This window comes from Ranitomeya variabilis, chromosome 3 (assembly GCF_051348905.1).
Source record: "Ranitomeya variabilis isolate aRanVar5 chromosome 3, aRanVar5.hap1, whole genome shotgun sequence".
Taxonomy (NCBI): domain Eukaryota; kingdom Metazoa; phylum Chordata; class Amphibia; order Anura; family Dendrobatidae; genus Ranitomeya; species Ranitomeya variabilis.
Genome location: NC_135234.1, coordinates 485667148 through 485691529, shown reverse-complemented (window position 1 = coordinate 485691529; position 24382 = coordinate 485667148). Strand labels below are relative to the sequence as shown.

At 40.6% G+C, this 24382-nt stretch overlaps 1 protein-coding gene across 19 annotated transcripts in view; it reads right to left on the bottom strand.

Annotated features, from left to right (window-relative positions):
* Nucleotides 1–24382, bottom strand: part of ABI3BP (ABI family member 3 binding protein) — a 674363-nt gene that overhangs the window by 365017 nt on the left and 284964 nt on the right. For all 19 annotated transcript variants that reach the window (XM_077296740.1, XM_077296741.1, XM_077296745.1 and 16 more), the window contains exons 3-4: nt 13794–13856; nt 7952–8084 (exon numbers count right to left, since the gene is read on the bottom strand). In XM_077296740.1, coding sequence (XP_077152855.1) covers nt 7952–8084; nt 13794–13856 — 196 coding nt within the window. The remainder of the gene's footprint in view (nt 1–7951; nt 8085–13793; nt 13857–24382) is intronic.

Here is a 24382-nt window from a genome sequence, read left to right as displayed (position 1 = left end):
TGGAATTGTTACACTGTGCATCCAGAATTGAAGCTAGCAGTGTGCAGTGGAGACCAACTCATGGAAGGGCCCATTAGCAGGTTTGTGAATTTTCTTCTGAGGGTATGTGCACACGTCAGGATTTCTTGCAGAAATTTCCTGAAGAAAACCGGAAATTTTCTGCAAGAAATCCGCATTTTTTTTTTGCGTTTATTTCCCGTTTTTTTCGCGTCTTTTTTAGCATTTTGCAAGCGTAATTAGCTTGCAGAATGCTAAAGTTTTCCAAGCGATCTGTAGCATCGCTTGGAAAACTGACTGACAGGTTGGTCACACTTGTCAAACATAGTGTTTGACAAGTGTGACCAACTTTTTACTATAGATGCTGCTTATGCAGCATCTATAGTAAAAGATAGAATGTTTAAAAATAATAAAAAAAAAAAAAAAATGGTTATACTCACGCTCTGCAGACAGCCGATATCCTCAGCGGCGTCCGTTCCTAGATGGTGTGGTTCAGGACCTTCGATGATGTCGCGGTCACGTGAGCGGTCACATGACCGGTCTTGCGACCAATCACAAGACAGCGACGTCATCGCAGGTCCTGAACCACACCATCTATAGGAACTGAAGCCGCAGCATGCAGCGGTGAGAGGCGGGAACACTCCGGGGGCCATCAAAGGTGAGTATATGACTATTTTTTATTTTAATTCTTTTTTTTGACCAATTATATGGCACCCAGTCCGTGGAGGAGAGTCTCCTCTCCTCCACCCTGGGTACCAACCGCATATAATCTGCTTACTTCCCGCATGGTGTGCACAGCCCCGTGCGGGAAGTAAGCAGATCAATGCACTCCTAGGTGTGCGGAATCCCCGCAATTCCGCATTTTTAATGAACATGTTGCTTTTTTTTCCGCAATGCGATTTTTTTTGCGTAAAAAAATGCAACATTTGCACAAAAATGCGGAATACACTGTAAATAATAGGAGGCATATGTTAGCGTTTTTTTCGCGTTTTTATCACGTTTTTATAGCGAAAAAACGCAAAAAAAACGCGAAAAATACTGAACGTGTGCACATGGCCTGAGCCTCCCTTCTTCATTGGCAGTAGGCAAACTGCATCTTTTTCCAGAGAACAGTGGACTGATGGTAATCATGCAATGTGCAGTCCTGACCAACTTCTATGTGTAGCTGTCATGCTGTGACTATATGTAAATAGGGAAAGGGGCCCTGCGATATCTCTAAGGGTACCGTCACACAGTGGCATTTTCATCGCTACGACGGCACGATTTGTGACGTTCTAGCGATATAGTTACGATCTCGCAGTGTCTGACACGCAGCAGCGATCAGGGACCCTGCTGAGAATCGTACATCAAAGCAGATCGTTTGAAACTTTCTTTCGTCGCTGGATCTCCCGCTGTCATCGCTGGATCGTTGTGTGTGACAGCGATCCAGCGATGCGTTCGCTGGTAACCAGGGTAAACATTGGGTTACTAAGCGCAGGGCCGCGCTTAGTAACCCGATGTTTACCGTGGTTACCAGCGTAAAAGTAAAAAAAAACAAACCGTACATACTCACCATCTGATGTCCGTCAGGTCCCTTGCCGTCTGCTTCCCGCTCTGACTGACTGCCGGCCGGAAAGTGAGAGCAGATCACAGCGGTGACGTCACCGCTCTGCTGTGCTCTCACTGTACGGCGGCACTCAGTCAGAGCGGGAAGCAGACGGCAAGGGACCTGACGGACATCAGATGGTGAGTATGTACGTTTTTTTTTTTTTTACTTTTACGCTGGTAACCACGGTAAACATCGGGTTACTAAGCGCGGCCCTGCGCTTAGTAACCCGATGTTTACCCTGGTTACCAGCGAACCTCGGCATCGTTGGTCGCTGGAGAGCGGTCTGTGTGACAGCTCTCCAGCGACCACACAACGACTTACCAACGATCATGGCCAGGTCGTATCGCAGGTCGTGATCGTTGGTAAATCGTATAGTGAGACGGTACCCTAAGGCTGGGACCCTAACTATCACGGCTCTCAAAGGTTCCTTTAAAGGTGAGGAGGTTTGGGCCACCAGCCTTACTGTTCTCCTTTTACACCCTAAGCTGTCCCCTCCCCCAGGAGGCCTAGGACATAAATAGTAGTGTATAAACATGTAAGACAAACAGGAATACCAAAAAGCAATTAACATACAAAACAATCACAAAAGTTACAGAAGTATATAGGGAAGGGTAAGAATGTACAAACCAAATGGGAATAGGACAATGAGAAAAGAATACACCCAAAAAATGCATGCAACAATCTCCAACAGCAACAGCGATCTCCAACTCAGTACACCAACTCCAGGGCTTTAGGAAATAAAACTTATACTGGCAAAAAGGAGAATGTCTGGCCAGAGAGAGGAAATGACAATGTCAGGAAAAGCTGTGAGATGAAGCTTAAAGTTTCTAATCAGCATAGAAAGGGTCATTAACCTCTTCAGCACCAAAGGAAACTAAATCCATTTAATATGAAACACAAACACAGGCTAAATAGAAGATCTGTGGTTCACAATACGCAGTGATCTTATAATCCCATATCTCCCAGGGGAACATTACCCACTCGTGACAGTAGCGGGTTGCCTGAGAGTGGACCAGACTTCTCAATCTCACATAATCCTAACTACCAATTATTTTTTCCGGTATCTGAGGAGTGGGCCAGATGAAGCATGTATTTTCTTTTTCTTCTGCCAAGTTATATTACTTTTATTTTTTTCTTTTCCAGGACCACCTGAAGTTTTGCCAAATAATATGGTACTAAATGGTGAGATAATACAATTCCGCCAATATTTTTAGAGGTTTCTTTTTACAGCATTAATTAGGCTGTCAAAATGACCTGGAAGTATGATTTCCAAGTTAGTGTGATTATGCATCAACTTTTTTTCTGTTTAAAAGGAACTAGTCCTCTGTTTTATACTGCCCTAACCACAATCGTGCAGCCAGTGTAACAATTCCACCCTACAGTGTTTCTTAGGACACAGTGATTGACAGCTCAGTTGTCCAGTCTGGTGCATGAGTGTGCTGAGCTGTCTGTGCAGTGAAGGAAAGTTCAGTTGTCCAGTCTGGTTCAGGGGCATGCTGAGCTGTCTGTGATTTTACTGACATCTTGGCCGTCCAATCTGAGACTGGGAGGTGCTGAGCTCTTGCCAGGTGCTCCCCATTCCCCTGATTGGTCAGCTATTTAAATGAGCTGGCAGCTCCAGATAGCTGCCAATCATACCTTCAGCTCTGTGTGGTTTGTTTTCCCTATGCCTAGTGCCTTGCTTATTGATCTATTGCTGCCTGACCTTGGACCTCGTTCTCACCTTCCATTTGTCTAATCCTTTTGCTCTGATCCAATATCCTCCTGGTATTTTGACCTTGGACCATTACCTGACTATGCCTTTGTCTCTTCCCTCTCTTTATGATGAACCCTCCTGGTTTTTGACCTCGTACTCCTTGATCACTCTCAACTCATGGCTTGTCTTTAAGAAGTGACTCAGCGTCGGAGCCAGACTCTGCTTTATGCTGCCAGTGGTTTGGGCAGCATGAATCAGATGACAGTTTCCCCTTGTGTGATGAAAAAAAATTCAGAATTTTTCAAGACCCATAATGATGGAGCTGAGTTAGGGATATTTTATGGCATGGTGAGATTATGTATGTATGTGATGAACGAATACATTCGGCACCATTCGTTACTCACATGAATAGTACGCTATTTGGGCTACTCGTTACTCGGCGATTAATTAGGTATTTGTCTCGGTATATTCAAGTGACCGGCTCAGCATGCTTAGTGTTTTATTTGCAGCCAATGAACATGCTGGGTTGACTTGCCAATCACAGTAATGCTGGTGCCATCTTTGTTGTGGCATTCCAGCGTCCTAGGGACTACTTAAAGGCTGCTGGCGCCACCTTGTGCATATTGCAGGCGGAAACAGCATAGGGAGAGCATAGTTTCAGCGTAGGGACAATGAAAGGAGCATTGAGACAGTGATAGAAAGTTATAGTGAGTGTTATTTATTCCAAAAAGCTCTTTTAATAGCTGAAGATTGTAAATAGGAGGGAGGGAGTGTGGGTGAAAGACAGGCACCTGGATGTTCTCATGATTGGCAGCTCTCTGCTATTTTCCACTTGAAATATCTAATATTTGGCTAGAAGTTGTGTGACTGGCGCAATTTGGGTAGAGATAATCATACATGACAATTTAGCAGGGGCAATAATCTTCATTACTCCGCATTTGGAGTGTGTCAGCAAGGCGATCTTCAAAAAAATAGCCACACAATGCTAGATACAGTGAATTTGTACATAAGACCTTTGTAAGGGTACTTGTGAAAAATAATGCCAGCATAACGCATTCAAGATAAGAAAGGGTAAAATTAAGGGACATGGATGTGGTGGTGCCTGCCAAGGCTGTGTGATAGATCTGAAGGTGACTGTATCTCGTTCTAGGTTCCTGTCAAAATTTGGTCAGTGTGCTACACCAATAACGAATGCAGACAAGTACGAGGATGTTGTAGGTCGGATGGCAGACAAAGGCTCCAGTGTGTTGACAAGCAGCAAAACAAAGTCTTCCACACGGTCCAGTCTCACACGAAAACGCAAAGCCAAAATTACCTCCGGTCATGAAGGGGTTAAGCACGTTTAAGAGACTAGGTTAATATGCTCCACAGACCTATTCAGGCCACAGCCTTACATCTATTGTAACATGGTCATTTCCATGCTAAGGCCTTTACCTGAGCTTTGTAGCACTGCCTGTCACCTGAATAATACACTAGACAGACCTTGTCACTCTCTGGGACATATCCTGTAATTACTCCATTGTTGCTCAAAACCATGCAAAAGATTAATTCTGCTTGGTTGGGTAGTTTCCCGAAGAAGTGCTTGGGTCTTGTGCAGATTGGTCAATGGCACTCCTGTCTCTTTCCCTTACGGAGGCTGCTTCCATGTAAAATGACGCTTGTACATGTTCCTGACATAGGTTTCAGGCCGGACAGACTGACCACAATACAGGCCTTTGCTTGCATACACTGTATTCCAAATTTAATTCTAATGCTTTTGGTGTCTGGTAATATTCAATTTACTGACACTGATCATACAGCTCACCAAACTCCTGTATTATATACACCTTAAAGCGGCTTCACCCGTTATGACAGCGATTCCATTGAGATCTAGTGGCAAAAATGAACCGTGGACATTATAAAACGCAGGTTTCACAGCACCTGGTGGCCCTCTGAAAATTAAAAGCGAGGGCCGCATAATGACATGGCAGTGGACATGGTGGTGGCGGCGGGAGATGCCCAAAATTCAAATGGGCATTTTTGAAATGGCATTGTAAAGGGATATGGAATATGTATTCCACTATCTGGCTAACTATTTTCCATGAGGGAGAGACCTCACGAAAGTAGGAGTGAGAGCTCTCCCAAATGTATGATACAGGGCCACCTGAGGACCCTTACCAAACTCAGGTTTCAAGGCACCTGCTGGCACTCTGCTAATTGTCAGCGAGGGCCACATAATGACATGGCTGTGGACAGGGTGGTGGTGGCGGGCGATGCCAAATATTCAAATGGGCATGTTTGAAATGGCATTGTAAAGGGATAGAGAATATGTATTCCACTATCTGGCTAACTATTTGCCATGAGGGAGAGACCTCACGAAAGTAGGAGTGAGAGCTCTCCCAAATGTATGATACAGGGAAATCTGAGGGCCCTTACCAAACTCAGGTTTCACGGCACCTGCTGGCACTCTGCTAAGTGTCAGCAAGGGCTGCATAATGACATGGCGGTGAACATGGTGGTGGTGGGCAAAGCCCAAAATCCAAATGGGCATGTTTTAGCTGGCATTGTAAAGTGATGGGGAATATGTGTTCAACTATCTTGCTAACTATTTGACATGTGGGAGTGTCCTCCCAAATGTAGGAGTTAGAGCCCTCACAAATGTTAAAGTAAAGAATAAAGCCAAAATGCTTCGTGTGAACATAAGCTAAAGGGGAGGTATACTTTTTTTGTATTTTGCACTATATACATGTAATTATGAAGGAAATAATGTTTCTTTGCATGTCTCCTTTTAAAAAAAAAATGTTGGTTTGGTTTGGTAGGTCTTTTTAAAAATCCGTAAAACCGGTGCAATAGTGTGACTACATTATACCCAGATACCATATGTGAGTCAGAAAGGCATGCAGGCATCTTCTCCATGGTGTTCCCATTTAGGTTTAGATATTTCCCATCAATTTCATCTTTTTCCCATGACCCCAGACCTGTTTGTTGGGTCCAGCAGAAAAATATTGAGCTTTCCCATTGATTTGCATTGGATTCGTTATTCAGTACGAATACATGGATATTAGAAATTATTTGTGCCGATTTTCCCGAATCCGAATATTTCACTATTCGATCATCAACAACTAGGTACAATGCTTTGATTGCTTTTATTACATAATTTTAGGGAGGTATAAAAAAATTGCATTTCACTTTTTTTTCTCTTTATGGTGTTTACTACATTGGCTGATTAATTTCATATTTTGATTGTTTTGATTGCACATGGTGATACCAAATATGTGTATTTTTCAAATTGTTTTAATTACTTTTAATGGGGGAAAAGGGGATGATGTAAACTTTAATTTTAAGTGTTTTAAAAATATTTTATAACTTTTTTAATGTATTTCTTATTATTTTATTATTTTTTATTTTCTTTGGGGACTTGAGCCTGTGATCGTTTGTACTAGACACAGCAATGCTACAATATTGCAGTATATAGAAAAAATCATGGTTATATATGGAGTCCACACTGTGGCTGAGCTTCACAGGATTACCAAGATAGCAGCTTCTGTACCCCCCCCCCCAGCTGCCATGGTAAAATCCATTGGTTTTGAGTGAACTCATCAGGCTTGACAGTGGCAACTAAATAGATAACAGCCACGGCCAGAGCTCAAATCTAGCCACAGCTGTTAGACACAATGCTGGCTATGTAATAGAGCTGGTATCCACCAAGTGGGGAGGGAACTCGGCTCACCAGCCCCATCTACATTTGCATATCCCATGCTAAGACATTTATTCATGTCCTAAAACGGGTTCATCAATTGATTCGTTGTAGTTACAATATTTAGGGTCAGGAGATATTATTTTTCCCTTTTATGAAGCAATTTTCAAATACAGGAGTTTTATTTGCACTTATTTATGTGGCTGTTGTAAATGATTGGAGTAAAAACTGTAAAAAAAAAACAAACAAACAACAGAAATAGTGCATCTACTCAGATAATTAACAAATTAAAGAGAATAAAACAGGTATGAATTTATCAGTTGCAACAATTATGAATTCAGTCATTTTTTATTCAATACTGGACATGGTAACTATCTAGATTAATTTGTAACTGTTGCTTCACAATGAAATACAAAACGCACAACACTCTTCATATAATCGTTACGGAGCCCAGTAAACTGAACACTTTTTTCCCTGGACCTTAGAATAATCTCTCCTCTTCCATCGTCTCCTGAGGTATGAAGAAGGAGGGACGTTTTCCAGGACACTTTTGTCATGCTGGCTCTCCTCCATTCCCAGCACTGCTTACATAGTGCTTGTATTAGCTGTGTGAAGCAGGTGCAATGCAGATCGTACATGACTACTTGGACTGAGCTGAGTACTGATAGAACAAAGCAACACATATCTATTGGAGTTAAGGCAAAGGAACGTAGCAGCAATTGGGGAGCAGCATTAGGCATAAAAGAGGCAGAATCAGGTAATATACAGTAGTATAAAATTGTTAAGAGCCTCTGTTTTATTTAATACAAATTTAATGACAGTTACTCTTTAATTACGACACGATTATTCTTCAGTGTCAAAAACAAAATGTGAATATTCATGCCCAAGAGATGATCATTTCCTGCAGCTGGTTTCCATTTATGCATGTAGATTAATTTATGTGGCAATACAGTATGCACTACCCATGGACATGTCCAATTTCAAGCATATTTACCTGCCATTTGGACATTTGCTGAGAGCAGACCAGTCAATCTGTGGATTTATTAGTATACCCCATGAGAGGAAGACAGATGTTGGAGTCAGAGTACCAATGACAAGCTGAAGAGGTTTCTGAGTGGAGTTTTTATCTGTGTGAAAAAGGCCAGAACGTATTATTAATATCATAGCCACTGTATAACAAACAGCAAGGCATGCAATAAGTGAGAATTGTATCCACTACATCAGAGGTGTCAAACTGCATTCCTCGAGGGCCGCCAACAGGTCACGTTTTCAGGATTTCCCTAGCATTCCACAAGGTGCTGGAATCATTCTGTGCAGGTGATTAAATTATCACCTGTGCAATACAAGGAAATCCTGAAAACATGACCTATTGGCAGCCCTCGAGGAATGCAGTTTGACACCTCTGCACTACATGACAATCTACCTAAATTATTTGATCAATTTGCACATTATCGAGTGTCCCAGTTTTCCCAGGATGGACATTTTATCACCATTGTTTCTTTTCTCAAACAAATGTTTTACATTAGGGACACAAATATTTTGCACCTATTGCACAGTGGCAATTGTACAGATTTAGCAAATTTGACATAATATATATTAAGGATAGAAGTCATTATAAATGTAATGTAAATTAATTATCTTAAAATTAGTTGGTCATCCCCAACATCAATATGAAATTATGCATACAGTGATATAGGGAAATAAACATCTTATGAAAATCCTATTGGCACTGTACTATTATAATACGGGGGCTATGGTGTATACATGTGGGCTGTGCTCATACTGTGCTTACATGCACTGTGAATCAGAAGCGGGGGAAAGTACTCAACAAGGGGGCATAGCAGTACACCGAACTCTTGGCTGTGCCAAGGGTGAAATAAAGCCCCTTCATTTACATGCATATATACTTTGCCAATAACAGGCATAGTGCTGGTATGATTTTTATAGTGGCTAAGTCTTCTATAATACTGTGTATATAAATTAATATTGATTTAGGGGGTGAAAGTCTCTAACGTGTTTAAATTGCCCCCATGACCTTTTGCACCCTTTATGAGGCATTACAGTAATGGGTGTGATATTAATCCCTTAACAACGTTGGACATGTAGGTAGGTCCAGTGTCGTCTACCTGCATTTCATTTGGGCTTCGGCGCTATGCCCACATTTTTCCCTGCATATGACAGCTGATTTGATGAGCTGTCATGTGCTACAAAATAGCCATGGGTGGATCTAAGACAGGGCGTCTTGTGACGCACTTCCACCCAGCGTGTGTTAAATGCCACTGTCGGAGATTGATAGTAGTATTTAACAAGCGCCGTTGGAAGCGCGTCACAAGACGCCCTGTCACGTGATCGTGGGGCGCTGATGTCAAGACAGCTGGGGGTCTGCTGTAGACCCTGGTGCTTGTTTTTTATAAAGCTAGGTTCACCCTGGGCATTTTTGCTGCACTTTTCATGCTAATTTTCAGCTGCTATTTACAGAACCAGCAAAGCCTATAGAGATTTGAGAAATCTCACACACACACATTGCTTTTTTAGTCATCAGTATTTTGTGCTTTGCATGCTTTTTTGGACATAGAGCAAGGCACTTTTTTCAGTGTTTTTCCAGCTTTTTTTCAGTGTTTTTCATCCATTGACTTAAATTTTTGGTGAAAAAATGCAGCAAAATTGCAAAAGTGCAGGTATGATTTTTTGTAGCGTTTTAATGCCAAAACTTAATTCTTTAGAATAGGACTTTTTTTTCAATACTAAACTTTATCGGTATGCATAAGTGACAAATCTAGCATACCGAAACCGCAGCAAAAAACGCAGCAATAACGCAGCAAAAAAACGCAAGAAAAAAAAGGAAAATCTGCTTTTCTTCGGCAGATTCTTTCCTGCCAAGAAATTAGGTTTTGCAGCAGAATAAAGCACTGAAAAAAACGCCTAGTGTGAACTTACCCTAAATCTCATATAAATGCCATTGCATGGCCAGCATTCATAGGACATCACGATTTATGCTCAACATTGCATATAGTCTCTTCAGAGAGGAAGAGGATTAGAACTCCACCTATTGGAAGTAGCAATCCTAGAAGTCAATGTTGACCCTTTAGCAAGCCTTGTCACGTGACTTAGGACAAAAGCTAAACCAGAATCTCAATTTGCAGACACTGTTTCAGGGTACTGCCCCTCGTCAGTGCAAAGTGTGAGACCTGGTTTGGCTGTGAGAGGCATCTGACCGATATCCAAGAAGTATCGTTTCTCCTTGCGGAGAGTGACATGCTAAACATGCAGAGATGAGGAAACTTAAAGCAGCAATGCTCCTCTGGGAAATATGCAAATTTTCTCTTCATCATGCTTGACATTGCAAGTCTGAAGCCTTTCTATGTATAGTACAGAAGAACAGATGAGCACATCTTTAAGTGTCCTAATGGGACTATTGAAGCCACTAAAAAATGCTTAATAACGTTAGGTAGGTAGAAGCACATTTGTGTGAGCGAAACGGCTGTCGTCTAGTACGTCTCCACTTCGTATCTCCATGCTGTTTTAATATGTAAAAGACGAATAAAGGATAATATTGGGAAGGTGAGTGCCTCCGCCACTTTATTTTTGGATATAGATCTATGAAAATATAAGATAAATTAATCTGATTGGTAAACAGCGTAATAAGAAAAAAAAAAATTGAAACGCCAGAATTACATTTTTTGGCAGCCGCAACATTGCAATAAAATGAAATAACAGGTGATCAAAACAGTTTTAGCATTTAACAAAATGTTAAATAGAAAAAACAAAAAAACAATTGTGGAATTGCACTTTTTTTTTTGCAATTTCACCGCACTTGGATTTTTTTTTTCCAGTTTTTCAGTATACTATGTGGTTGAATCAATGGTGTCTATATTGATGGAAAAATAAGAAGAGTGGGGAAAAAAGCGCAAAAGTGGAAAATCTCAAGGTGGTAAAGGGGTTAAATACTAATGCAAGATGTTTACTTACTGCTATTATTCTGAGCTCAGCAGTTGCAATTATACACTAGACTTGACTGTCATTTCCTGCACTGCCCACATTTTCTCCTTGAAGACTTTTCTCTGTGGCTCAGAAGAGAAGGCACAGCATATTCAGTGTGCATGCCTGCATGCCTGCAGCTACTGAGACCGGACTAGTCTCAGTGAGTAAACACTTCGCCAGACTAGTCCAAATTAATATGTAGTTGATTTTTCACAAATACGTGCATTAGTTTTTACCATCAGTACAGTACTGTATTTTCACGATAAGTTTCTCTAAGCAATAGGGGCAATGTAAACATATTGAGGACCTCACAGGTTAAATTTTAATGTGTACATGGCGTAAGTATCAACACGTCAATATGTGTACCAAATGACTATAAATATACCACACAGAGCCATCTAGAGAAACTACTATCTTTCGATTACTTTCAGGCCATGTGCACACGTTCAGTATTTTTCGTGTTTTTTTTCGCGTTTTTTCGCTATAAAAACGTGATAAAAACGCGAAAAAAATGCCAACATATGCCTCCTATTATTTACAGTGTATTCCGCATTTCTTGTGCAAATGTTGCATTTTTTTCCGCGAAAAAATCGCATCGCGGAAAAAAAAGCAACATGTTCATTAAAAATGCGGAATTGCGGGGATTCCGCACACCTAGGAATGCATTAATCTGCTTACTTCCCGCACGGGGCTGTGCCCACCATGCGGGAAGTAAGCAGATTATGTGCGGTTGGTACCCAGGGTGGAGGTGAGGAGACTCTCCTCCACGGGCTGGGCACCATATAATTGGTAAAAAAAAAAAAGAATTAAAATAAAAAATAGTCATATACTCACCCTCTGATGGCCCCCAAAGTGTTCCCGCCTCTCAGCGCTGCATGCTCTCTCTTCCGTTCCTATAAATGCTCTGTGTGAAGGACCTGCGATGACGTCGCGGTCTTGTGATTGGTCGCGAGACCGCTCATGTGACCGCTCACGTGACCGTGACGTCACCGAAGGTCCTGCACACACCATCTATAGGAACGGACGCCGCTGAGGAGAGATCGGCTGTCTGCAGGTGAGTATAACCATTTTTTTTATTTTTTTTATTATTTTTAAACATTCTATCTTTTACTATAGATGCTGCATAGGCATAGTTGGTCACACTTGTCAAACACTATGTTTGACAAGTGTGACCAACCTGTCAGTTTTCCAAGTGATGCTACAGATCGCTTGGAAAACTTTAGCATTCTGCAAGCTAAATTCGCTTGCAAAATGCTAAAAAAACGGGGAAAAAAAACGCAAAAAAAAAAAAAGGATTTCTTGCAGAAAATTTCCGGTTTTCTTCAGGAAATTTCTGCAAGAAATCCTAACGTGTGCACATACCCTCAGGGTATGTCTGTTTTTTAGCTTTTTTTTCTGTAGCAAAATCTGATCTCTTGGCAGGAAAGAAGCTGCAGAAAAAAAGCCTGTTTTCCTTGTGTTTTTTGCGGCTTTTTTTGCGAGATTTGTGCTCGTGGTTTTGGCATGCTAGATTTGTCTCTTGTGCATGCTGATAAAGTTTAGTGTCGAAAAAAACCCTATTCTATAGAATCAGGTTTTAGCACAAAAAAGCAGCAAAAACCTGATACCTGCATTTTTTGGAGTGTTGTTTCAGCGTTTTTTTCACCACCCATTCATTTCAATGGGTGAAAGAAGTGACGTGCAAAAAACTATGCAAGCACAAAATCCTGATGACAAAAAAAGCAAGCTGTGTGCATGAAATTTCTGAAATCTCATAGACTTTGCTAGTACTGTAAAATGCAGCTGAAAATTTGCATGAAAATGTCCAGTGTGAACTTAACCTAAAGGTTATTTTCAGGATCACAGCTCTGGAGTGCATGGCTCCACAGCCTTCATAGTTAGAGCACATGACTGGGTCCTGAGCTTAGCCCTGAGAGAGGAGATATTTTTGTGTACCAGTCTGTTGCCTAGAAAAAGTGAAGGAGCGGGTAGGAAATTGGCAGAACTCCTGTAAAAGAGAAATCACAGCCTCAGCTTCAGACAGCTGTGTGATAAAGACTGCACATATAAGCAGAAGTTGGGACTCAGGAATCACTGCACCATTGTCCTATCTGCATTACTATATTGGAGAGTAACTGTGAGTGCTGCATTGGAATTGAATTCTTTGACGAAAGAAAAAGAAAAAAGAGGGACGGCACTACCTTCCACTTGGAGACCTTCAGCCTCTGTGCACATCAAGTGCTATCATGCAGAAAAGCAGTCCAAATTCCACCACAAGCTACCGGGTGCTCCTCCAGAAATCACATGGAAATCAGTGCATTGCATAAGAAAGGAAGGAGGGCACTCACCGATCTGAAGCTTGACTTTGCTTTATTAAATGTTCATTAAAACATCATGGCCGGGAGAGTAAACAAGGAGCTCCTGTGAGCAGTGTGAAGACGACGGCTGTTTCGCGCTCTCACTGCGCTTCCATGGGTCTGTAACTGATACAGAAGACCCTCCTTCCTTTCTTATGCAATGCATTGGAATTGAATTTCTGTTAAACCATCAATTATCTGGATGTACCCGTGTATTCGGGCAACAAGTAAAGTTTATCAATAGCTTCTTTGGCCTCCCTGTTTTCTGGACTATTTGGAGTGCACCACATTACATCACACTACCAGAAACAGAGGTTAATTATAAGTGCACCCTGGCATCACAAACTTTATTTTCTTTTATTTTTATCCCTTCCATAGTGAAGCGATACCATTCGCACACCACATGGTGCATGTCCTATGGCATAGTAGTGCATCATGGCATTATATATGCAGTTATTTTTCTGAAGTCTGGTGATAGATCTGCTTTAAGACTGAGATAAAATACATAAAACATCTTACCTTTACAGGACTTTTTAGGATTCTCATTTGGTTTAACTGCTATCAAGTATCTGGTCTCTGCATCTGAAATTAGATAAACATATTATAATAGATAAAAACAGTCGCTCAGAGGAAGTAATCAGTCAGTCACTCAAAATCGAAAATATTAAAAGTTCAACAGTTAAAGATGCATTGTATTAATAAATTTATAGAAAACTTAATGGTGCTTAAGGGCTATTTAATTTTAAGATGTCAAAGATGATCATAACTTCTACGTGAAAATGAATGCGGGTTGTCATAACATTACACTTGTTGCTAACATCAATCAGTATAGTAATATCTTAAATAAAGAGCTGATTTTGCAGAAGCAGGATTTTTATTTAAAGTACAGCTATTAAAAAACAGGCTACAGAAACAAGTACAAGTGAAGTCATTGATGTTGCATTACTACTTACTACACAATTACTTATGCTGAAATTTACTATTACTGAATCTCAGAAATATTTTCTTTAACTGGTATTAAGTGGAACATCATCTTCTTCCATGATAACAGAAACATGAAATTATAGCTGATGTGTACAAGAAAGTGTCTTCAAGCCAATAAGTCAAAATTAATCATCAATACCCAGTACCATTAAGTGCTCGAAGCTAACACACCATTCTCCAAAACCAAGCATTAGCATTTTCTATGAAGTAGAGCCAATAAAGATAAAACCACTTTGCATGAACTATCAGAAACGTTGCAAGTATTTCTGCGGTTTACAAACACGTGTATTACATGTCAGACTTCTGTAATTTAGGACTTTGGCTGATTTAATCTTATGAGTCATGACAAGTTTACATATTAGCAAATTATGAAAATAGAAAACGCTTTTGAAAACATATTTTGGTCTAACAGTTTACATCTCCTGTATGATGTGAATGAAGAGACAATAAAGTCTGCCCCAATGTGTGGAAAGTACTTCTGCATGGAATAAACGTGTTCTATTCTACTAATGTCATCAAGAGAGCAGATATATTGTTTAGGCATTGTTTGTGCCAATTTATAGCCATTAAATTAATGCTGATAATGCAGTTCCCTATGATAGGGTTTGTACTGCCTCCATCCCTGAGCTTTGTTTTATTAGAGTGCTCCAGCTATGAAACATATCAGACACCAAAAAACGATTACAGTGATAATTTTCTACTAGGAGTCCGTGCAAAATCATTCTGATCTGCACCGGTTGGCTTATTGCAATGGTTGAATAAAATGATATAAAGTGGGGGAAATAAGTATTTGATCCCTTACTGATTTTGTAAGTTTGCCCACTGACAAAGACATAAACAGTTTATAATTTTAAGGGTAGGTTAATTTTAACATTGAGAGATAGAATATCAAAAATAAAATCCAGAAAAATCACATTGTATAAATCATAAAAATGTATTTGCATTTTGCAGTGAGAAATAAATATTTGATCCCTCTGGCAAACAAGACTTAATATTTGGTGGCAAAACCCTTGTTGGAAAGCACAGCAGTCAGACTTTTTTTAGTTGTGATGAGGTTTGCTCACACGTCAGGAGGAATTTTGGTCCAGATCATCTCTAAATCATTAAGATTTTGAGGCTGTCACTTGGCAACTCGGAGCTTCAACTCTCTCAATAAGTATTCTATGGGATTAAGGTCTGGAGACTGGCTAGACCACTCCACGACCTTAATGTGCTTCTTTTTGAGCCACTCCTTTGATGCCTTGGCTGTATGTTTTAGGTCATTGTATTGCTGGAAGACCCAGCCACAACCAATTTCTAATGTCCTGGTGGAGGGAAGGAGGTTGTCTCTCGGGATTTTACGGTACATGGATCCAACCATTCTCCCATTGTTGCGGTGAAGTAGTCCTGTACCCTTAGCAGAGAAACACCCCCACAACATAATGTTTCCACCTCCAAACTTGAAAGTGGGAAGGTTTTCTTTGGGTCATAGGCAGCATTTTTTTTCTTCCAAACACGGTGAGTTGAGTTAATGCCAAAGACCTCAAATTTTGTCTCATCTGACCACAGCACCTTCTCCCAATCACTCACAGAATCGTCCAGGTGTTCATTGGCAAACTTCAGACGGACCTGTGCATATGCCTTCTTGAGCAGGGGGACCTTGTGGGCACTGCAGGATTTTAAACCTTTACGGCATAATGTGTTACCAATGGTTGTCTTGGTGACTGTGGTCCCAGCTGCCTTGAGATCATTAACAAGTTCCCCCGTGTTGTTTTACGCTGATCTATCACCTTCCTCATGATCAAGGATACCCCATAAGGTGAAATTTTGCATGGTGCCCCAGACTGATGTCGATTGGCAGTCATTTTGTATTTCTTCCAATTTCTTCCTATTGCACAACAGTTGTCTCCTTCTCACCCAGCATCTTACTTATGGTTTTGTAGCTCATTCCTGCTTTGTGCAGGTCTATGATCTTGTCCCTGACATCCTTACAAAGCTCTTTGGTCTTGCCTATGTTGTAGAGGCTCGAGTCTGACTGATTGAGTCTGTTGACAGGAGTCTTTTATAAAGGTGACTATGTAAGACAGCTGTATTTAATGCAGGTAATGAGTTGATTAGGAGCATCTAACTGATCTGTAGGAGCCAACTCTTAATGGTTGGTAGGGGATCAGATACTTATTTCTCACTGCAAAATGCAAATACATTTATATTATTTATACAATGTGATTTTCTAGATTTTATTTTTGATATTCTATCTCTCAATGTTAAAATTTACCTACCCTTAAAATTATAGACTGTTCATGTCTGTCAGTGGGCAAACTAACAAAATCAGAAAGGGATCAAATACTTATTTCCCCCACTGTAGCTGTATGGTTTTACATAATTCTAATCACACCAACTTCAAAGATATAAAATGCATTCTTTTTAGATTTTTATGTAAAACTTGTTGCTTATTCACACTCTTTAACTGCTTTGCAACCGACGATGGTAGATAAATGTCGGTGTTTTTATGGCTTTGTGCAGGGTTGATGTTTCTCTACAATTGGTAGTTTTTCCTCTGATCAGGACCCCAATGTATAATGCAGGGATTTCTGTGCAGACGGCTTGCTGTGACCTCTGACCTCACCGAGAACTGATTGGTTTAGGTCCTGATGACGTCAGAGTCATGCCAGCCAATAAGAGCAATCACTGGAAAAGTTTGTTGTAGTAACTATCTTTACTAGGCGATTTGCCTCATAAAACACTGCCAGCGAGAGATCAGAGGAAAAACAGTGTGACAAGTGCTACTAACATCTGTGTCAGTCAGCGATTTTGTCATATAGTAAAAAAAAAACACAAAGCAGACGGTTAAAGTTAGGGTTAGGCTTAGGCTCAAAGTTAGAGTTAGTGTTAGGCTGGATTCATACTAGTGTATGGAATCCAATGTGAGCGCATCGGATGCGATATGCTAATGACCTACAGCTCCTGCTCTGCTGCAAGCTTTAGCCGAGTGTCATGCTACTGTGCTCCGGTACTCTCGCACAGCTGCGGAGCAGGTGACAAAATTAATTTCTCCATCTCCTCCACTGCATGCGTTGGCGTATATTGCACCACACTCGGATCATATCTGAGTGATGTGTGTTGTGTCACTCGCACACATAAATTATATGAGTGCGAGTGAGCTGAGACTGGGCCAAGTCTCGGTGACAATCGCAGCATCCTGCGATTATTCTTGCATGTAGATTCGGCATGAGGAAAAAAATAACAGATGTGAGCTGCCCCATAGAATAACACTAGGCCGAGTGCTATGCGATGTTTTAGGCTGGGGTCACACTTGCGTGTGCAAACTCACACGAGTCTCTCACATCAATACCCGACACTGCCGCCGGCACTCGGGACCGGAGCGTTCAGCTGCATAGAAATACATGCAGCCGTACACTCCTGTCCCAAATTCCGGCAGCAGTGCCGGGTATTGAGGCTAGAGACTCGCGCAAGTTTCTTGCATTGCACATGCAAGTGTGACCCCAGCCTTATTCAGATACTTTTCTTGATAATCGGGAAAAGGTAATTGAAAATCTTGTTTTTGAAATTGTTGACACAGCTCATCCATTAGAATCTTAAGATGTTAAAAGACTCACTAAGTGCCATTTTATTGCACTCATTCCAGCAAGAGAAACAAGAAAGAACCCCCAGAGAAGATGTTGTTTATGTACCATGAGGCATTATACGCTATTACTGCCCATAATGCCCATTATTAAAAGCCTTTTACCTCACTGACAGATTTAAAATCTTCCACACAGAACCACATTTTTAAACTGTATTAATTTATCCCATTTTGTCATTCAAGCATTTGGTTTATTTAGTGAATGACACATTCAAGTAGAGCTCACTTAATAATTTCCAGGACAAAAATGTCTCCAGAGACAAAAGCTGCACACAATATATTGGGCACAACAATGGCATATTTGCAATTGTAGCTCTAAAACTTCTTCTGCGTGCTTGTTTCTGGAAATTATCCATGGAGTAAAAATGGTCACTACACCGATAGATGAATTCCCAGAAGAATGTAATTTCCAAAATGGGTTCACTTCAGGTCTGGATTCTGCTGTTCTTAGCAGCTCTGAAAAGTGCCAGAACAGCAGAATCCCCTCTGAAATTACTCCATTTTGGAAATGACCCTTCTGGGAATTCATCTATCTATAGGTATAATAAACATTTATCTATCTACCTATTTTCCTATGTAAAAATGTAAAATCTGGGGTTAAAACTGCATTTTAACCCTTTTACCCCAAGGGTGGTTTGCACATTACACTGTGTTCCAAATTTTTATGCAAATTGGATTTAAGTGTCATAAAGATTTAATTGTTTTGTTTTACAAATAAACTCGTGGATGATATTGTGTCTCAGGGCTCAATGGATCACTGAAATCAATCTTAAACACATGTGATAATTATTTTTCCAGGTGATTCAAATTAAACTAAAACTACTTAAAAATGATGTTACACATTATTAAGCAGGCCACAGGTTTTAAGCAATATGGGAAATAAAAAGGATGTTTCTGCTACTGAAAAGCGTTAAATAGTGCAATGCCTTGGACAAGGTATGAAAACATTAGATATTTCACGAAAACTTAAGAGTGATCATCATACTGTGAAGAGATTTGTGACTGAAACAGAGCACAGACAGAGTTAATGCAGATAAAGGCATAATGAGGAAGGTTTCTGCCAGACAAATTAATTGGATTAAGAGAGCAGCTGCAAAATACCATTACAAAGCAGCAAACAGTTATTTGAAGCTGCTGGTGCCTCTGGAGTCCCTCGAACCTCAAGGTGTAGGATCCTTCAAAGGCTTGCTGTGATGCAAAAACTTACTATTTGGCCACCCCTAAACAGTGTTCACAAGCAAAAACAGTAGCAGCGGGCCCAGACATACATGAAGACTAATTTTCCAACAGTTTTGTTTACTGATGAGTGTCGAGCAACCCTGGATGGTCCAGATGGATGGAGTAGTGGATGGTTGGTGGATGGCCACCATGTCCCAACAAGGCTGAGACATCAGCAAGGAGGTGGAGGAGTCATGTTTTGGGCCAGAATCATGGGGAAACAGCTGGTAGGGCCCTTTAAGGATCCTGAAGGTGCGAAAATGACCTCTGCAAAGTATATAGTTTCTGACTGACAACTTTCTTACATGGTATAAAAAGCAGAAACATGCCTTCAGGAGCAAAATCATCTTTATGCATGACAATGCACCGTCTCATGCTGCAATAAATACCTCTGAATCATTGGCTGCTATGGGCATAAAAGGAGATAAACTCATGGTGTGGCCACCATCTTCCCCTGACCTCATTCCTATAGAGAACCTTTGGAGTATCATCAAGCAAAATATCTATGAGGGTGGGAGGCAGTTCACATCAAAACAGCAGCTCTGGGAGGCTATTCTGACTTCATGCAAAGAAATACAAGCAGAAACTCTCCAAAAATTCACAAGTTCAATGGATGCAAGAATTGTGAAGGTGATATCAAAGTAGGGGTCCTATGTTAACATGTAACTTGGCCTGTTAGGATGTTTTGGAGTTAAATAGCTTTTTTCTTCAGTGAATGTGACCTCCTAATGCTGCAAATTCCACAAACGAGCATTTTCAGTTCTTTAACCCCTTCACCCCCAAGGGTGGTTTGCACGTTAATGACCGGGCCAATTTTTACAATTCTGACCACTGTCCCTTTATGAGGTTATAACTCTGGAACGCTTCAACGGATCTTGGCGATTCTGACATTGTTTTCTCGTGACATATTGTACTTCATGTTAGTGGTAAAATTTCTTCGATATAAATTGCGTTTATTTGTGAAAAAAACAAATATTTGGCGAAAATTTTGAAAATTTTGCAATTTTCCAACTTTGAATTTTTATGCCCTTAAATCACAGACATATGTCACACAAAATACTTAATAAATAACATTTCCCACATGTCTACTTTACATCAGCACAATTTTGGAACCAAAATTTTTTTTTTGTGACGGAGTTATAAGGGTTAAAAGTTGACCAGCAATTTCTCATTTTTACAACACCATTTTTTTTTTAGGGACCACATCTCATTTGAAGTCATTTTGACGGGTCTATATGATAGAAAATACCCAAGTGTGACACCATTCTAAAAACTGCACCCCTCAAGGTACTCAAAACCACTTTCAAGAAGTTTATTAACCCTTCAGGTGTTTCACAGGAATTTTTGGAATGTTTAAATAAAAATGAACATTTAACTTTTTTTCACACAAAATTTATTTCAGCTCCAATTTGTTTTATTTTACCAAGGGTAACAGGAGAAAATAGACCCCAAAAGTTGTTGTACAATTTGTCCTGAGTACGCTGATACCCCATATGTGGGGGTAAACCACAGTTTGGGCGCATGGCAGAGCTTGGAAGCAAAGGAGCGCCATTTGACTTTTCAATGCAAAATTGACTGGAATTGAGATGGGACGCCATGTTGCATTTGGAGAGCCCCTGATGTGCCTAAACATTGAAACCCCTAACAAGTGACACCATTTTGGAAAGTAGACCCCCTAAGGAACTTATCTAGATGTGTGGTTAGCACTTTGACCCAACAAGTGCTTTACAGAAGTTTATAATGCAGAGCCGTAAAAATAAAAAATCATATTTTTTCACAAAAATGATCTTTTCACCCCCAATTTTTTAATTTTCCCAAGGGTGAGAGAAGAAATTGGACCCCAAAAATTGTTGTGCAATTTGTCCTGAGTACGCTGATACTCCATATGTGGGTGTAAACCATTGTTTGGGCGCAGGGCAGAGCTCGGAAGGGAAGGAGCGCCATTTGACTTTTCAATGCAAAATTGACTGGAATTGAGATGGGACGCCATGTTGCATTTAGAGAGCCCTTGATGTGCCTAAACATTGAAACCCCTAACAAGTGACACCATTTTGGAAAGTAGACCCCCTAAGGAACTTATCTAGATGTGTAGTGAGCACTTTGACCCACCAAGTGCTTCACAGAAGTTTATAATGCAGAGCCGTAAAAATAAAAAATCATATTTTTTCACAAAAATGATCTTTTCACCCCCAATTTTTTATTTTCCCAAGGGTAAGAGAAGAAATTGGACCCCAAAAATTGTTGTGCAATTTGTCCTGAGTACACTGATACCCCATATGTGGGTGTAAACCATTGTTTGGGCGCAGGGCAGAGCTCAGAAGGGAAGGAGCGCCATTTGACTTTTCAATGCAAAATTGACTGGAATTGAGATGGGACGCCATGTTGCGTTTGGAGAGCCCCTAATGTGCCTAAACATTGAAACCCCCCACGAGTGACACCATTTTGGAAAGTAGACCCCTTAAGGAACTTATCTAGATGTGTGTTGAGCACTTTGACCCACCAAGTGCTTCACAGAAGTTTATAATGCAGAGCCGTAAAAATAAAAAATCATATTTTTTCACAAAAATGATCTTTTAACCCCCATTTTTTTATTTCCCCAAGGGTAAGAGAAGAAATTAGACCACAAAAGTTGTTGTGCAATTTGTCCTGAGTACGACGATACCCCATATGTGGGTGTAAACCATTGTTTGGGCGCATAGCAGAGCTCAGAAGGGAAGAAGCGCTATTTTACTTTTCAATGCAAAATTGACTGGAATTAAGATGGGATGCCATGTTGCGTTTGGAGAGCCCCTGATGTGCCTAAACATTAAACCCCCCACAAGTGACACCATTTTGGAAAGTAGACCCCCTAAGGAACTTATCTAGATGTGTTTTGAGAGCTTTGAACCTCCAAGTGTTTCACTACAGTTTATAACGCAGAGCCGTGAAAATAAAAATTATTATTTTTTTCACAAAAATGATTTTTTAGCCCCCAGTTTTGTATTTTCACAAGGGTATCAGGATAAATTGGACCTCAAAAGTTGTTGTCCAATTTGTCTGGAGTACGCTGATACCCCATTTGTGGGGGGGGGACCACTGTTTGGGCGCATGACAGAGCTCGGAAGGGAAGGAGCGCCATTTGGAATGCAGACTTAAATGGATTGGTCTGCAGGCGTCACGTTGCATTTGCAGAGCCCCTGATGTACCCAAACAGTACAAACCCCCCACAAGTGACCCCATATTGGAAACTAGACCCCCCAAGGAACTTATCTAGATGTGTTGTAAGAACTTTGAACCCCCAAGTGTTTCACTACAGTTTATAACGCAGAGCCGTGAAAATAATTTTTTTTTTTTTTCACAAAAATGAAATTTAGCCCCCAGTTTTGTATTTTCACAAGGGTATCAGGATAAATTGGACCCTAAACGTTGTTGTCCAATTTGTCCTGAGTACGCTGATACCCCCTATGTGGGGGGGAACCACTGTTTGGGCGCATGACAGAGCTCGGAAGGGAAGGAGCGCCATTTGGAATGCAGACTTAAATGGATTGGTCTGCAGGCGTCACGTTGCATTTGCAGAGCCCCTGATGTACCCAAATAGTACAAACCCCCCACAAGTGACCCCATATTGGAAACTAGACCTCCCAAGGAACTTATCTAGATGTGTTGTGAGAACTTTGAACCCCCAAGTGTTTCACTACAGTTTACAACGCAGAGCCGTGAAAATAAAACATATTTTTTTTCCCACAAAAATGATTTTTAGCCCCCCAAATTTTTATTTTCCCAAGGATAACAAGAGAACTTGGACCCCAGAAGTTGTTGTTCAATTTGTCCCTAGTACGCTGATACCTCATATGTTGGGGTAAACCCCTTTTTGGACGCACGGGAGAGCTCGGAAGGGAAGGAGCACTGTTTTACTTTTTCAACGCAGAATTGGCTGGAATTGAGATTGGACGCCATGTCGCGTTTGGAGAGCCCCTGATGTGCCTGAACAGTGGAATCTCCCCAATTCTACCTGAAACCCTACCCCTAACCTCACCCCTAACCGTTTACTGAACATTTTCTGACAGTCATAAGTGCCACGTATATAAGTGCCACGTATATAAGTGCCACGTATTTAAGAGCCACATATTTAAGTGCCACGTATTTAAGTGCCACGTATTTCAGTGCCACGTATTTCAGTGCCACGATATTTCAGTGCCACGATATTTCAGTGCCACATATTTCAGTGCCACGTATTTCAGGCACTGAAAAATACGTGGCACGTAAATACTTCAGTGCCACGATATTTCAGTGCCACGATATTTCAGTGCCACGATATTTCAGTGCCACGTATTTCAGTGCCACGTATTTCAGGCACTGAAAAATACGTGGCACGTAAATACGTGGCACGTAAATACGTGGCACTGAAATACGTGGCACTGAAATACATGGCACTTAAATACGTGGCACTTAAATACGTGGCACTTAAATACGTGGCACTTAAATACGTGGCACTTAAATACGTGGCCACTGAAATATCGTGGCACTTATATACGTATATACGTATATAAACGTATATTTCAGTGCCACGTATTTCAGTGCCACGTATTTCAGGTTAGGGGTAGGGTTAGGGGTAGGGTTAGGGTTTTTTGTTTTTTTCTTGTTTTCTTGTGTTTTTCTATAAAAACGCATGCGTTTTACCGCGTTTACATGCATTTTTTCACACATGTGGTTTTTTTAAAAAACGCATGCAGATAAAAACGCAAGTGTGAAACCAGACTAAAAGACGCTTTTTATAGCAAAAAAGTTTTTGCGTCTCCACATTTTGAGACCTATAATTTTTCCACATTTTGGTCCACAGAGTCATGTGAGGTTTTTTTTTTTTTGCGGGACGAGTTGACGTTTTCATTGGTAACATTTTCGGACACGTGACCATTTTTTATCACTTTTTATTTTGATTTTTGTGAGGCAGAATAACCAAAAACCAGCTATTCATGAATTTCTTTTGGGAGAGGCGTTTATACCGTTCTGCGCTTGGTAAAATTGATAAAGCAGTTTTATTCTTCGGGTCAGTACGATTACAGCGATACCTCATTTATATCATTTTTTTATGTTTTGACGCTTTTATACGATAAAAACTATTTTATAGAAAAAATAATTATTTTGGCATCGCGTTATTCTGAGGACTATAACTTTTTTATTTTTTTGCTGATGATGCTGTATGGCGGCTTGTTTTTTGCGGGACAAGATGACGTTTTCAGCGGTAACATGGTTATTTATATCCGTCTTTTTGATTGCGTGTTATTCCACTTTTTGTTCGGCGGTA